The sequence below is a fragment of the Gallus gallus genome, chromosome 8, assembly GCF_016699485.2.
Source record: "Gallus gallus isolate bGalGal1 chromosome 8, bGalGal1.mat.broiler.GRCg7b, whole genome shotgun sequence".
Lineage (NCBI taxonomy): Eukaryota > Metazoa > Chordata > Aves > Galliformes > Phasianidae > Gallus > Gallus gallus.
In genome coordinates, this window is record NC_052539.1 from 27,137,165 (window position 1) to 27,148,856 (window position 11,692).

The 11,692-nt window shown below is 46.2% G+C and overlaps 1 protein-coding gene across 13 annotated transcripts in view; it reads left to right on the forward strand.

The window, feature by feature from the left end:
- The window catches only part of PATJ (PATJ, crumbs cell polarity complex component), a 142,289-nt gene extending 134,296 nt beyond the window's left edge, over nucleotides 1-7,993 (forward strand). For 11 of the 13 annotated variants that reach the window (XM_025153268.3, XM_046944710.1, XM_046944709.1 and 8 more), the window contains 3 exons: nucleotides 1,913-2,016; nucleotides 3,595-3,718; nucleotides 5,227-7,993. In XM_025153268.3, the coding sequence (XP_025009036.2) occupies nucleotides 1,913-2,016; nucleotides 3,595-3,718; nucleotides 5,227-5,373 (375 nt within the window). In that variant the 3' untranslated portion in view covers nucleotides 5,374-7,993. The remainder of the gene's footprint in view (nucleotides 1-1,912; nucleotides 2,017-3,594; nucleotides 3,719-5,226) is intronic. The other 2 variants (XM_025153272.3, XM_025153273.3) reach the window with 1 other exon arrangement.
- The last annotated feature ends 3,699 nt before the right edge of the window (nucleotides 7,994-11,692 follow it).

Sequence of the window (11,692 nt, forward strand, 5' to 3'; positions counted from 1 at the left end):
GAGTAATTTCACTTTTCATGTCAACAGTATTCCCTGAATAGAAAATGAAAGCTTGCTGCGGAACCCAAAATTGCTAATCTTGAAAGCTGTAATACAGCGTATTCCACCTCATCATGTATTTAAAAATATTCCTGATGAAGCACGCTGTCAGTTGTTCGCTCGCATAAACAAAGAGGTTGTTCTGGAAATGTCTTGGCTTTTGTCAGCTGACGGATTTTCTTCCCCATTTTTGCCATCCAGCTCAAAACGCGTTGAATGCTTTTACAGACGATACCGTTCTCTTCTCTGATAGAATGGGGTCTGTTTTCCTCTGTTAAAAATCAGTGATGGGAGGCTGTGTTTTAACAGCAGCTGTAGAGTAGTGCAGCAGCCGTGCTGTAAGTAGGATGCTATGTTTGCACCGTGTGCTGACTGCAGATACTTCTCAATTGCTGGGCCGCTTTTAGATGAAAACAATCTAAATGGAATAATCCTATCAACGCGATAATCGTGACTGATGTGTCATTAAGTAATTCTATTTGTTATCAGGTTAGACCACTTCATGGCAAACTGCTTTGAAAGGTCAGATAATTGCGTTCAGTGGTGTGGAAAGGCTTATTATGGGTACGTCCTGGGAAGGATGGTAAAGGAGTTTGCAAATGCTGTTTGCAAATGGGAGATTAGGGTCTCAGGGGAACAATCATCCCTTCCGGCTGTTTTGATGCTTTGGTTTAATTTAATTTCTTTTCGGCAGGTGTAGTAATGAGATAAGGGGAAGCTTTTTTTACAGGGTTGTTGAACTCTGATACGTTCTTATTGCCAGCTGAAGATTTTTTGAATATAGATTTATTTTACCCTATTTTATTTAACAACAAAATACGACAAATACTGGCTGGCACTCTTTCACCTACTGCGTCGGGAAGGAAAGCTTCAGCGGCTCTGCTGCCTGAGCCAGGTGCAGCCGTCTCCTCCATGGGACCCCATCACTGAACCTGAGACCTGGGATGCAAAATATCCACGAGTGCTAAGCTCTATTGCTAGAAAATGTTACCAACCTCTCTTGGCTCCAAGTGATTAGAAAGGGGGAAGCAGTACTGGGGAAGAATTGTGAGCATTCATTTAGAACAGGGGATTTATATAATGCATTTTCTTGTTGTTGTTTAAGAAAGGTATGTTTCCCTTAAGCTGTGATCCCAGCAAGGAGTGGGAAAGCACTTGTTAATTTTGATAAAATGAGGCCACAGACAGCTAGAGGACGTACTGAAAAGGAACTTGGTGGGTATTTGTCACTGTCATTGAGCCAAGCTCCTGTACAATAGACATCAAGCAGAGACGAGTATCGAGTATCTCGTCAGATGGAGATGGAGTTATGGGATAACCACTGCAGGTAGTCCTTAGGAAATTGTCCTTCTAGCTGTGGATACTTAAAATCCCAAATGCTTCTAAATGGTTTCCTCAAATGTCTTCCAGAAAAATCAAAGAATAGAAAATCAACTCACAATGAAAGGTTGGAAAAAAAAAGATCTGGAGTGGGTCTTCTCATTGTCCTTCATGAGTCCCATTGGGCCTGCATCCTGCAAGCTGTTTCCCCGTGGTACTGAGCTCAACGAACAGCAAAACCCAGCCCTCAGTCTTCAGGTTGCCACTCTCAGTACATCTGCAGCTGGCTTTATATCCCCCTGCTCAGCACCTGAGTGCTAGTTCTGTAAATGCAATAGAAAGCTCCACAGCAAAGTCAGTGTTTGACCCCTAGATAGGTGGGTTAGTTATTAGTATTTTTTAACACTATTACTCGGAAGTGTTGAAGTAGTAGGAAATATAAGAGTGTAGGACTTGTGTTTGAAATTTGATATTAGTTGCTTTCCGTGTAATTACCTAAGTGTTTTAGCATTAAGTGAGCACACAGAGTACTTCACTGCCTTCTTCTGTTTAGGTTGTGGCTGATACCAACATCAGTGCCATTGCTACCCAATTGGAGAGCATGTCTGCAGGATGTAACGTCAACTCTTCTTCTGAGCATGCTTCTGAAGACCCCGAGTAAGTTTGTATTAGCGTGTGTAACAGAAATATTTCTATGCCCCATGCAAGGGAAAAGCCTAGGGTGGTGAAGGAGGCCTCTTCCCATACCTTTTATCTCTAATTTACATCGTCTTTAAAATGGTAACTCTGACCATCTCCAATCTGATCACAGATCTGTGTCCATCTTTATCTGGTAACAAATACTGATTGACTAAATAAGCTTGAAATGTATTTCCAAATACTTGCCTTATCTTATCTTTCCTAACGTGTTATGCTGACATGATAGTTCTGCCCTTGTCTGTTGGCTTCCTCCTTGGTCATCAGCAGACCAAGAGAAGAGGCATTAAAAAAAAAAAGCCTGGAACAGACTTATCTTTCAAAACACGTCCAAGAACTTTCTTTGTTTTTTGAATCTTTTTAGCTTTATAATTCTAAAAAGTCTCATTAATTTCTTTTCCTACCTGTAGCAACTCTGTATGGTGATAGAACTTAGAGGCATAGACCTCCCATGGCCGTGCATCATTCTCCATCATGTGCTTCCAAGGGCAGCTTACAGCATTCCAGTTGTCATTTAGAAATTCACTTGATCTTCATTTGGTTCCTTAGCTTCATCCTGTTCTTCATTTTCATTCTTTGATTCATTATATTTATTTTAAGATGTTGAGATGCAAGTGGCTGCCCTGTCTCAGGGATGAGCATAGAGGTTGAGCTATTTATTCTGCATTCACTAGTCTTACAGTGTGAGATACTGTTTTTATTGCTGACCTCGCAGGAGAATTACTTCCTTCACAAAAGGATATATGTTCTCTTTCCATATCAAAATATTAAGATCTGAATTTGAAAATATTAAGTAGAATTAAGTGGGCGTGCGTGTCCAAAGGAAACTGCTAGATATGAGTCATCATGAGCCATGTCTTAATTAGGTAGAAGACATGAAACAGCTTTGGTCCAGAATAATTATCTGTACATATATAGAAATGCCTGTTTTGGACTTGAGGTGAATAAATAGATCTGAATGGCTGAGGTTCCACCAAAACTCTTCCTCCACTCTGTGCAGGCAGCAGCGAGCGAGGGGCCCTGGATTAGCTCTGGGGCTTCAAGGTGCAGGGATGCAGGAGGGGTGGAGGTTGTTAGAAACAGCCCAAAGAGCTTACAACAGAGCTGAGGCTATAAAGACGAGTGCTCCTGGCTGCGTGCTGTCTGACAGACTCATTTCAGTGAAGTGACAAAATAAAATTACGCTGTGAGGAAGCTGTTGCAGCGACCACTTACTGGGACGAAGGATGGCAGCTTGGCCTATAAGAGAGCAAACTCCTTCAAGCAACTGCAGATTAGAGGACTAACACTCCTGCATCAGAGAGAAGTGCTCTTGCTGAGCTCTTTATAAATAAGTATTTTCAAAGGGAGGAGCTGAAGGATGTGGAACAGCTTGTGAGCTCTGGGCTGCCCGGGAGCGTTTCAGCAGCAGGACAGGAATCATGCTTAGTGACTGCATGAGAAAGTCTTGATAGATAAATCTCTCTATAAGTGCTCCTTCTGCAGAAAGTCCCCACAGACAGACCGTGTTTTTCTAAGTGATATTTATTGTGTTTTCAGAGCACCTCAGCCTAAGATTATTACTTTGGAGAAAGGCTCTGATGGACTGGGATTTAGTATTGTGGGGGGGTATGGAAGTCCCCATGGAGACCTGCCCATTTATGTCAAGACTATATTTGCCAAGGTATCTTTGTGTGGTTTTTCTTTTCTCCCTTTTTCTTTATTATCTTAAAAAAATAAATGTAAGATTTGGCTTGGGTGATATACGTGGAATCTAAAGGGAAATGAACTGCGTAGGTACATGGATGTGAGCAGACCCAGAATGCACAGCTGGCTTCTTGGTTTATATTTCACAGTACTGATGGCTGAAACAAGGCACTTCACCCCAGCAAAATTGTTGTGTCCTTTGGAAACTTGTTTTTATACATTAAAATATTTATAAGGCAGCTTTATATCTGCAAATCTCAGTGTCTTCCCAGAAGTACAGAGGCATCATTTTTCTCACTGTAACACGACTGGAGACAGTTGCAGAGATACTGTATCCTCGTGGCCTGGCTTCAGTTGCAAAGTCCTGTGCCCAGATGGTCACCTCAATGAGAAAAGCCACTGAAAGAAAGAAACGCCACCCCATGTGGCTTGTTGATGAATTGGCTTCCGCATCAGTCCTGGCTTTAGTTATCCTCCCTCGCTTCCAGCTCCGTGCTCCTGCTCTCCATGGGTACTGCCCTCCCCGTGCTGTTTGCTTGCTGTCCCAGCTGGTCTCTAGCCCTGAGCATCAGGGGAGGGCATGGGTCCCATGCTGAGGAACCAGCACAACACAGCACCGTGCAGCTGGGGCTGCTCTCTGCATGTGCCAGCAAGGTCTTTTCATGGAGTTGTGTCTGATATAGTTCTGAAAACAGGAGGGTGGGGGTGGGAATGGGGGAAACAGTGGGGATTAGGGAGACTTAACATAAAGCAACTTGGAAATCAGTCGCAGAAAGATGTTTGTCCAGTAATCGCTTGCATTTTCAACAGAGTAGGTGATAGAAAATGAAAAAAATCACCTTGTCTTTAAAGGTATGCAAAGATTTACAGATCTGTAGATGTGAGCACAGCTGAGAAACTCCCAAACTGAAGCTAGGATCCACTGATGGGGCCAGGAGGCAGAGGGAGTCATCATGAGCTGACCTCTGGGCAGGGCCTCTGGATATAGGGAAAAGAGCCATGCTCAGGAGCTCAGGAGGGGAGCAGCTGCTTCTAGAGCTCCATGGGTTCTTCCCAGGGCCTTCAGTTAAACCTAACCCCAGAGCCGAGGGCTCTCTCTGAGCTCTGTCTCTCCCTTCCTGCATTTTAACCCATTGCTCCGTACTGGGTGCAGAGCCACGTACGCACTGCTTTAACAAGCCTCTGCGTGGTCAGAAAACACAGAACCAGTCGTTATTCCGCCTTGTTCTCAGGGAATGACCTGATTCTCCTTTCCCTGGAGGTGCATTGCCTGCCTGTGCTGCAGGGCTGGCTAAGCAGCAGAGAGCAACACTTCGAGCACTGCAGATTTTGGCCCTGTGTAACTGCTGCCTCCTTTTCCACATCCCCCGTTCTGTTACGGTGGGGTTTCCAGTGCCGCATCCCTCCTCATTTCATCCATCAGCATTACAGAGACGGGAGGGCTCTGTGCTACCAGCCAATAACGTTTCTTTTTGCCATTTGCAGGGAGCAGCTGCGGACGATGGCAGACTGAAGCGCGGCGATCAGATTTTAGCGGTTAATGGGGAAGCTTTGGAAGGTGTTACCCATGAGCAAGCTGTAGCTATTCTGAAGCGCCAGAAAGGAACTGTGACATTATCGGTGTTATCATGAATGTCATTGCACTTGCAGAGATAAATGCAATTATTTTAGAGCATCGGTAGAGCTATAATAATACTGTTCAGCTCTGAGCCGGATGTAAAGCAAACTCTGGCAAAAATTAATCAGCGTCCACCCCATTGCCAAATGGGCAGTGTGCGTCTCGAGCTTCGTTTAACCTTCCACACTGACCAGCCTTCCTCCCTGCCCTCCCCTACTTCTGGTGGCTTTTCAGTTTTCTCTGGACAACTCTGATTAACGGGCTTCAAAGAATAAGATCTGTTCTGCTTTATTTACACGTCAGTTTACCTCCACTAGTCTGAACCCCAGATACAATGGCTGAACCTGGGCTCTGTTCACATACAAAGGAGAATTTAGATCATCAGCCAATCTCATCTGATGAGCAGAAATAAATGCTGAGTGACTTGTCATCTCACTCATGATTTACTTATGCTAATTGTCCTTTCAAGTATGCCAGAAAACATTAGCAATGTAATTAAATTACCACTGTTCCAAATGATGAAATATCAAATTCTCCTCTGGGAAATTATTTGTGTTCAGCACAGTAAGTCTGATAGTCAAATGTGAACTTCTCATGTTTATCTCTTTGGGTAGGTCTATGGAAGTTAGTCAGAGGTAATTACTGTGATGTGTCAATTTGCAGCCTTTAGCGTGAAAAATAAACTAGGGGAGAGATAAATTTATTTTTTTAGGCTTCTAAACGTTTGAGCCTTTTCAGATATTTAGGCAGCATGAACAACAACATATCTCGTTCTATTCTGGTTATATTTTTAAAGAAGAAATGCACTGATACGTGCCGGGCATGTTGCATACAAAGGCAGTCGTTGTTGTGCCAAGCTGCAGCATAGCTGTTCGTCCTGAAACTTTAATGAAGACAAAAGTTTGCTTCGGCAATGTGGTCCTGTAGTTGTTGTAATGATGGCTGTCCCTCCACACGTTGTCTTGGAGGCTACATGAAGTTAATCCAAACCAGCACACTGTTCCGCATTTCCAGGAGTCTCCCCAGGATCGGGTAGTGCTGGAAGAGGCTTTCATGGATAGGGAGGATGGCTCTCAGGAGCTCTGGGGTTCAGTTTTAGGGGATGCCAGCCACAGCCAGGCGGTGTGGAGCTGATGCTGCAGGAAGCGGCTGTGGGAGGTCACGGTGATGCCCTCCCTGGGGCTGGCTGCTGCCTCCTGCTTCCCCAGGGCACAGCACACTGCAGGGGTTCCCAACCCCATCCCCCAACCACAGGGTGTGGCCATAGCCCTTTAGCTCTCTGGCATGAGCTCAGCCCTCCTGTGCAGTGGAGGTGGGATGCAGCCACGTTCAGCCAAGCGGTAGTGACTCACTCACGCGTCGCAGCCGTTCCTGCAGTGATGGTACAACCATGGCCTTGGCGATTTAGCAAATGAATTTGGCTGGCAGATTAATGGCAGTGCAAGTCGTTGTGGTTTAATCTGCCTATCTAGAGGAACAATAGGGTTTTGGAGGAAGCAGCCAGTCTCATTTGGGCTGTTTGGTGTAATTTATAATGGTCGACGTAGCAGGGAAAAAATGAAAAGGGTGTGTGTGTGTGTGTGTGTGTGTGTGTGTGTGTGTCAAAACTGTCTGCTCATCTGATGTGAAAAACCTCTAGAAATAAATGGGAAGAGAGTTGAAAATGTGTAATATAATGACCAAGTAGCACAGGTAGAAGTACTGTTGGTGTGTATGTTTTAGCGGGGGTGGGTATTCCCCCATGGTAAGTAGAAGAACACAGACTGAAGGGAGCAAGCTGGGATTGCTTGCATTGAATTGCAATGAGCTTGCATTGAAAAGATTTTCTTTAGTTCATGTAGAAGTTTTCTTTGACTCTAGGGAATCACAAAGTGCATTTAGCCTGCTGGAACACGGAGTGGGTGTTCTGTTCGTAGTGCCTGGAAGAGACTTAACATTTCAAATGGATTCTCACTGATTTGCCAAGCAAAAGGTTAGTGAGACCTTGGCTGTAGACACAAAATTATATCCAGATGTGTTGAATTGGAGAATGTGTAACTGCCTTTGGCTGCAGAGGTATCCGAGGCACGCGGAAGTTCAGTGCAGGTAGGTGAACTGTGGAGAGATACCTTCAGAAACACTGCATAGAATTTATGAACAAAATGTAATGGTTCCTCTGATTGATTTGTTTATCTTTAGGCGTTGCATTCCTACTTCAAGATGTTGCTGCATTTAATCGATGAAGTTTTACATGGCTATTTATTAGCCTGTTATGCACATACTATTCATATACATAAAGAACAGAATTTATGGGCTGGGATATTTTGCACTTCTCATTACAGTGAATGAGATAACATTTTCTGCTTCTTGTAATTTGCACTTTGTGTCTTGAATATATTACTGCCAAAAATCATATTGTAACTAATAGATAAACCAGTGACCATGCGGAGAAGCGTGTGCTCTGTGTACAGGACCAAGTTAGATAATTAAATCTGCATTACGCTTGTCTGGGTCGAGGTGTTCTGGTTTATTTAAAACTTTATTTCTGTGCAAGGGAAAAGCAATTAAACCTCCTGATTGTATGTTTACATATATCAGTAAAATGAGACATTTTATGACTTCAAAGATTCTAAATAAAGCTCGGTTACTTAAGTAGCTGTGCATTTTATTTTGTTGCTGGTTTTTTTTTTCATTGCTACAATTTATTGCATGAGATATCTTTGTTTTCAGTTCCAAGCAGGGCTCATTATTGCGTTTGTGAGGGAGCAGGAGCTACAGTAGCACCCAAGGGCCAGGCTGCTGCCCAGGGCACAGGATCACTGCGGTCACAGGGAGTGCTCACATCACAGCCGTGCTACAGCTGCTCACCAAGAAGGCTCCTGCATGGGAAGGGCTCTGAGTTGGGAACGGCCACAAAGAGGTGGCTCACGAGAGCATGCAGTCAGCAAAGCGAGGAGATAATAAGAGCATTAAGATGAAGGTGCAAAGCAACCAGTGTTGTGACCAGAGGAATCCAACTCAGCACGAAGTGTGCTTGCTGGAGGCATCTCACAGCCTTTTGGAGGTGCCATGGCACCACAGTTTGAACTCATCGTGCCACTGGGAAGAGCTCTCCTGCCCTGGTTGGTGGACTTAATTGTCAGAAGGGACACAGTCCCTCCTTCATCAAGGACAACCTCAATATCACCAGGAGCCATCTTAGGGCTGGTTGTATTTCTAGGCTAATTCTGCGAAGGGGAAGTTGTGCCTCTGTTTACACTGAGATTTTGTCATCCTTGCCACGTGAGTTCGCTGCGTGCCACACAGTGGAGCCATCCCAGCATCATCCTCATGGCTGCGAGGGTCAACCTGCTGCAACGGGACTGTGGCAAATGGCACTGCTGCGTGTGGAATAGCTGTAATGCCTCTAAATTCCCTGTAATTAATCAAATGGCAATTACCACCCTGGAAGTCTGACTTACATAGAGCCTGTTGAGGTAATATGATTATGCTGAGATGGAGCAGTTAATGTACCTTCGCCTGAAAGAACTGGAATGAATTAATTTAACATTACACATGTATAAAACATTAGTTTTTACAGTTGTGCTGAGCACTGATATATAATTCCATTATCATCTTTCTCCACGGTCTCACACTTCCATATCCATAATTTAGCTGTATTTACATTCTGGTTAAGCATCGTCACGGCCATTGTTTTTCGTCTCGGCAGCAATGGGCACTTTGTTCTCTAATGGACGTATTCCTATGATACCTGGACCTCAGGATGGCAACAAGTCAGAGGTACCCACGTTCTGCAGCATCCCAGGCTGGGAAAGGAGGAGGATCACGTCCCTGATGCCTTCGTCCTTCTCCCGACAACAGAGGCTCTGCTCCATTGGCACATGTGGTAAAGCAGGGGGGCTGAAGCACAACAAGGAAAACAGCATGAACTCGCTGTATCCCTGGTGCCTCTGCTGGAGGTGGTGTGCTTCTGGAACTGCTCTGGTAAAATTAAAAGTTGCATCCTCATCAGAGTAATGGGACCAATGGAAGCCACATTGACACGGGGTTATTCTGCCCAGCCGGGATGCCCTGGGCTGAATGCACACATGCTGAGCATGGCCTCTACTTTCCATCATGCCCTAAGAAATGACGCAAGGCTGCAGTACTGCATTGCCTCACCAGCAAGTTGCCACCAGGAGGAGGTAAAAACAAAAGCAAAGAGGCCTTGAGGGCCTGGTGATAGGCTGCTCCTGAAAAGCATGCTTTGGTTGTGCTTTGAATGCAACTGGCATCTTCACTGATCCTTCACCCTGCACATGGCTGGTGTTGGTGGTGTGTCTGGAACTGGCTGTGCAGGACATGCCCTGAGCACACACACACCACAGCAGCAGCCTGTCCTCTGCAGCTTGGCTGTGTGGGTGCAAGTTTGGAAATGGAATTTCACCTTCGCAGCCTTTGCGTCATTTGTTGCACTTACCTGTCTCAAAGGGTGACTGCAGGTTCTTAAACAGAAACATCTGCCCTCAAACCAAGATTCCCTATAAGCATTTTCAAGTTTTAAGAAATCCTGTGTGTTTTTGCTTGCTGCTCCCGATCCCATCCCACCTCGCTGCATTCCTGGCTCTGCTGCTCCTCTGTCAGGAGGTGGCAGAGAGGTGACACATCCACCCTGAACCCACAGGGGAAGCCTCCAGAGTCCATGCTGTGTGGGCTGTGAGCCCAGCTGTCCCGTGGCATTTTCTGCTGAAATGTCACTAGATGGAGCAATTGACAAAATATTCCATTTCTGCTGCCTTCAGCCCACGTGGCCCAGGGCTCCCGGCCTCAACGCCTTCCCCTGCAGCAAAAAATCATCTGTGCTGAGAGGTTCAGTCTCCCAAACGTATTAAATGCTGAATTCCACCACCAGCATCCCACCTGCTGCCGGGCATTTCCTGCGTGCTCAGCACGGAGCTGTGGTATTTCTGGGGGTGAGGCATTTTGGGATGCCTGTGCCTGGAACTCAGATTTTTGCCTTTCCCAGCACCCAGCTGCTGCCTGCGGAGGCCAGAGGAGCTGAGCCAAGGCACACCTGCCAGCTGCCCTGTAATTGAATTAACAGCACCGAGGTCGGAGTGAGGTGCTCTGCTCATACTGTGCCCCTTTTTGGGGCCGGGGTTACCCCTTGCCCTGTGCGCTGTGCTGGGAGGCGGTGGAGAGCTGGAGGCCACAGCACTGGGAATGAGCTCAGCTCTAACAGCAGCCAACTGCAACATCGACAGCAGCCTGGACAATGTTAACAAAGCGCTGCGGTGATTTCACCCCTTTCCTGAGATTTATGGTCTTGAGCCGATAGCGAGGAATTGTCTGCACCCTTACGGTGCGGATGGAGCCTGTGGCCGGGGAGCTTCCATTCCTCGCATGTCTTGGGACTGTTATCACAGCAGTACGGGGCCCTTCACCTCCCCAAATTTCTGGATGCCACCTCACAACCCAAGCAGCAGCCCCAGTGCCTTGGTCGCTGAGCCCTGCAGGGGCTTTGTTGCTCCTCTGGCACCACCCCCTGGGTGCCACCGTCCCACTGTGCGTGGTGACCAGGGACTGATGGCCCTGGTGTCCCCAGGACGCCTCCTGGGCTCACGTGCACTGGGACGAGGTGGAGGGCTCCTCGTCACGTGCTGGAGGGCTTTCTGTAAGGGTTATCCCTACATGAGAAAAAAAGGAGCAAATTGCTGACAGCCATCCACTTTTTCAGTCCTACTGTGATCCTGAGGGCTGTGGAGCAACGTGGCTCCAATGGCCACGATGGAGATGCTCCAGATAAGGCTGTTGGGGTCTCTGCTCCCCGAAGAAAGAGACATGCTCTAAGTGCCCATAAGGAGAGTGGAAAAATCCTGAGCAGTTGAGCTCTCACCATTCTTTCCCTTCAGAGCTAATCAGCTCCTCAATGGTAAGCCTGCAATGACTGTTAGATTAATTTATTTCCTTGCTGTGAGTTAATTGTCTCCATTTGTACTGCTCAGAGTTCGTGCTGGGGATGTATTTTTGCTTGGCTATATTTAGTTTGATTTCCACCATGATATCAAAATACAGAAATTCAGGCTGGCTCTGATGCTCAGTGGCATTGAAACCCCACAGGTGATTTGCCACACAGGAGCTGTTCCAAGGGGGCCAACACTGTTTGTATGAGTTTTGCCATATTTTCCATAGTACCTGGGCTGCTGCTGCTGCTCCGGAAGTATATCTAAGGCTGAGCAGTCCCCGGGGAGTTGGTTTGAGGGGAAAGAAGGAACTCTGAGGCCAAGAAATGAAAACAAACATCCGGAGGCTGCGGGGACAAGAGGAGCTAAAAAGTGATTTAATGGAGTGTGTGTGTGTGCAGTGTGTGAAGGG